The sequence below is a fragment of the Epinephelus fuscoguttatus genome, linkage group LG12 (assembly GCF_011397635.1).
Source record: "Epinephelus fuscoguttatus linkage group LG12, E.fuscoguttatus.final_Chr_v1".
In the NCBI taxonomy this organism is placed as follows: domain Eukaryota; kingdom Metazoa; phylum Chordata; class Actinopteri; order Perciformes; family Serranidae; genus Epinephelus; species Epinephelus fuscoguttatus.
Window position 1 is genome coordinate 41,069,591 of NC_064763.1, and position 3,893 is coordinate 41,073,483.

The following is a 3,893-nucleotide window of genomic DNA, read 5'->3' on the forward strand; positions in this document are numbered from 1 at the left end:
AAATGGCATCAAGGGGTGAATTCAGTTTCATCACCATCCGTGGTGCTTTTGTGGATATAGCAGCTGTGCAACGCCTTCAAACTTGTGCGTCAACTCTTGTACAGGCCATTGAATCTTTGCAAAATGTTTTTAATGTGGTTCAACATATCTTACTTGATTTGAAACTTGTTCTCAACGCAGACAAGTCGAAACTCATGCTGTTCAACAATGCCAGAAATGGGCCACTAAATGTTCCTTCAGTGGTCCCTCTTGATGGTAACATCATAGAGGTTGTAAATTCGTATGAATACCTGGGCATCTTGATCGATGACTCCCTCACTTTTAAGTCACATGTGATGTGCTTGGTGAAGAAGCTGAGGTTAAAGTTGGGGTTTTATTTTCACAACAAGATGTGTTTTTCTTTTAATGTGAAAAGCCGTCTTGTTGCTGCCACTTTGTTACCTGTACTGGACTATGGTGATCTGTTATATATGCATGCCTCTGCACAATGTCTTCAGACGGTTGATGCAGCCTACCATGCCTCCTTGAGGCTCATTACGAACTGCAAACCCCTCACTCACCACTGTGAGTTGTACTCCAGGGTAGGGTGGTCTGTGCTGGCCCTGCGTAGGATGCGCCATTGGCACACGTTCATTTATAAGGCTATTCTTGGTCTGCTCGCACATTATCTGTGTATATTTATTGCGCAGAAAGTTGGGCAGTACTTTTTGCGTTCTCAAGACCTCTTCCTGATTAATGTGCCATTTGCACGCACCGATCATAGTAAAAGGGCTTTCAAGCATTCTGCTCCTTCGTCATGGAACACACTGCAGAATGTGTTGAAACTTCATATTCTTATTACTTTGACTGCTTTTAAATCTAAAATGAAAGAAATAGAGTCTGAATCCTTACACTGTCAGTGTTTTGATGCATAAATGCTTAATGATGTGTATTCTTGAGATTGTTTTTATGTTTAATTTCCTGTATTGTTGCTTTTATTGTGTATTGTTGCTGCCTGTCCTGGCCAGGTCTCCCTCGCAAAAGAGATTTTTAATCTCAGTGGGACTTCACCTGGTTAAATAAAGGTTAGAAAACTAGTTTTCCTCTAGTAACCTCTGATGCTACCCTTTCCCATGAGTGACTGGATAAAGAGGCTGCACTGATTGTGTCCTATGTGTGCTTTGACATGTTTTGTAGAAAGCACAGCCTCCTCACTTAAAGTTTGGCCATTCTGGATTCCTTTCCAGTAGAAGTGGACAAAAATGAACAAAGAAATATTTTTAACGACTCTTTTTAGTGTCCAGTATGTTCCAGGTTAGCCCGACTTTTCATACTTGCCCGCTTGATGTTATTGTAAGGTACTGCTGAGACCTCCATTCACCAAGGCCAATGGTGCATTTACATGCTCCTCCGATGGTTGTCTTTATGAGCTTTGACTTGTAACGTGAAAACAACATGGACGCTACAATCTACATGTAGTACTATCACAGAGAAACTGACACCATATTTTGTAGAAAGTATCAAAACTTGAAAAGTTTTCGAGTCACTATTGTCCAGGTCTGAGGTCAGTTTTGGGTACTGCTACTTAAGGAAAACTTGGGGCCACTCTCCAGCTGGCTGATTGAGGTTCAGTTGATGTGTTTCTGTTTGGTTTTGCCTTGAATTAAACATGGAAATTGGTATTTCACCTCTGGTAAAATCAGAACACTATTACAGGCACCAAGTAGTGACTGATTAGCACATGTACGCAAACACAGGTTAGGTGGACTACTGTACACGGGGTTTGTTTTTTTTTGATAATACCAAAACTCAGAATAGCTGCTATCGTCAAACTGTTTCATTTAAATCCAAAGTTCAGAAAGCTACATGATGCACTGAGGGATTTTTAAAGCCTCATGTCAGAATGAATACGATACCATTCCATGTTAAGTATAATGCAAGGTGAACGTCAGTCAATGTGAAGCAGTAAAGGGACTTCTGAATGATATATACCATCTGAACTGCACATGTGCCATGTTTAGCCTTTGCAAAAGTGTCTGTGTGCTTTGTTTGATGGTGTAAAGCAGTTCAGAGGAAGTAACAAAGTTTGGTAACCGTGGTAACAAGAAAGCCATTCATGAAAAACACACCACTGGTCCACCCTGAGCGACGTTAAAAGGACACCTGCAGTGACACACTGCACTCGCTGCATGGAGAGGACAATCACGAAGGTAACTGTAGACTCAAGAGTCTCTGTGCTAATCACATGAAATGTTTGCCTGCAGCTTAGACTCTTAGAGACTTACGTTTGATGTAAATTCTGGCTGATGTTTGGTACAATTATCAACAATATTCAAATGGTTTTCCTGACCCTATCATATATTATGTCATAATTAAATGATCTTTTGGCAGGTACAACTGTGTTTAAACATGTAAATGTCTTCCTTTTCAGAACTGAATTGTAACATGAACACAACAGTGCTAACATTCACAATGACTGCATTCGCTGCCATGGAAAACTACAAACATGGGCTGTTTGCTGTATTCCTTCTGCTGTATTGCATTACTATCATTTTGAATTCACTGCTCATTACTGTCGTACACCAAAACAAAGAGTTGCATCAACCTATGAATGTGTTCATCTGCATGTTATCCATCAATGAAATGTATGGCAGCACTGCACTGCTTCCTGCAGTTATGGCTGTGCTCATATCTGAGACTCATGAGATATCTGTGAAGTGGTGTAAGGCTCAAATCTATTTCCTTCACACATATGCCAGTGCTGAGTTTTTTATTTTAGCTGTTATGGGATACGACAGATATGCTGCCATCTGCTACCCACTACGTTACCACAGCATCATGTCTAATTCAAAGACAGGCAAGCTTGTTGCATTAGCAGGTATATACCCACTCGTTGTGTTTGGATGTTTTTACACACTAACCTTACAGCTGAGCTTCTGCGGGAAAGTCATACCGAAATTATACTGTGTGAACATGGAACTGGTCAAAAATTCATGTTCAAATGCATCGCACATAAGTATTGTGGGACTTGTGTTAATTCTGTTTTTGGTTGTGCCTCAGTTAGCGATGATTGTTTTCTCTTATGCACAGATTTCAAGAGAGTGTAGGAAATTATCAAGAGCATCCCAAAGCAACGCTCTGAAAACATGTATCCCACATTTATTATCTTTGCTGAACTACACTATCGGTTCCCTTTTTGAAATTATCCAAACTAGATTTAAGATGAGTCATGTTTCTATTGAGGCACGGATCCTCCTGTCTTTATACTTTGTTGTCATTCCACCTATTGTCAACCCAGTGATGTATGGACTCGGTACACAAATAGTTAGGGTTCATATACTGAAACTGTTTGTTAAGTACAAGATCCTGCCAACAAATTTACTAAAAATAATGACTGCAGCTTAAATACAGGTTGATCAATTATTTGTGTTTCAAATACTATACTTTGATATAGAATTGTATCTGAATTGTATGTCACAACATTTCTTAGCAGTAATGCTCTTTATGATGCAATTACTCTCACAAGACCATCTGGGTTCCCTAAACATGTGCTGTCCATTTCTTTTGCCATTTGAGTCTTTATATTCATTTCAATGGATCTAATGTTAAACAGAATTAAATGACAGAACTTGCCGTTCAAAGCTGTGGTTCAAATTTGGAAATGGAAAACAAAAAAGTTATGACATTTTGTCATATTCATCAATAAGGCATGATTGTGCATTGTATTTCCTGCACTGTTTACTTCTAGAAGGTTCAAAATTATATTGTTGAAACCTTTTTAAACATTTGATAATAAGAGTAAGAAAGCTGAAATTAAGGTGAGGACTTTCAGACCTAACACAGGAAGTTGGAATTATTCATTCTTCACTTCACCTTTTAATTTCATGAGTAATGTCACATAACATTTGCTTGTA

The 3,893-nt window shown here is 39.0% G+C and overlaps 1 protein-coding gene across 1 annotated transcript; it reads left to right on the forward strand.

The window, feature by feature from the left end:
• Window positions 1–2,424: 2,424 nt before the first annotated feature.
• Window positions 2,425–3,384, forward strand: LOC125897842 (olfactory receptor 52D1-like). The gene has a single exon (XM_049591298.1). It carries the CDS (start codon window positions 2,425–2,427, stop codon window positions 3,382–3,384), a length of 960 nt encoding a protein of 319 aa, XP_049447255.1.
• Window positions 3,385–3,893: the final 509 nt, after the last annotated feature.

Excerpts from the sequence above, each read along its gene's own strand:
- LOC125897842 (XM_049591298.1), top strand. The coding sequence starts at position 2,425 with ATGAACACAACAGTGCTAACATTCACAATGACTGCATTCGCTGCCATG.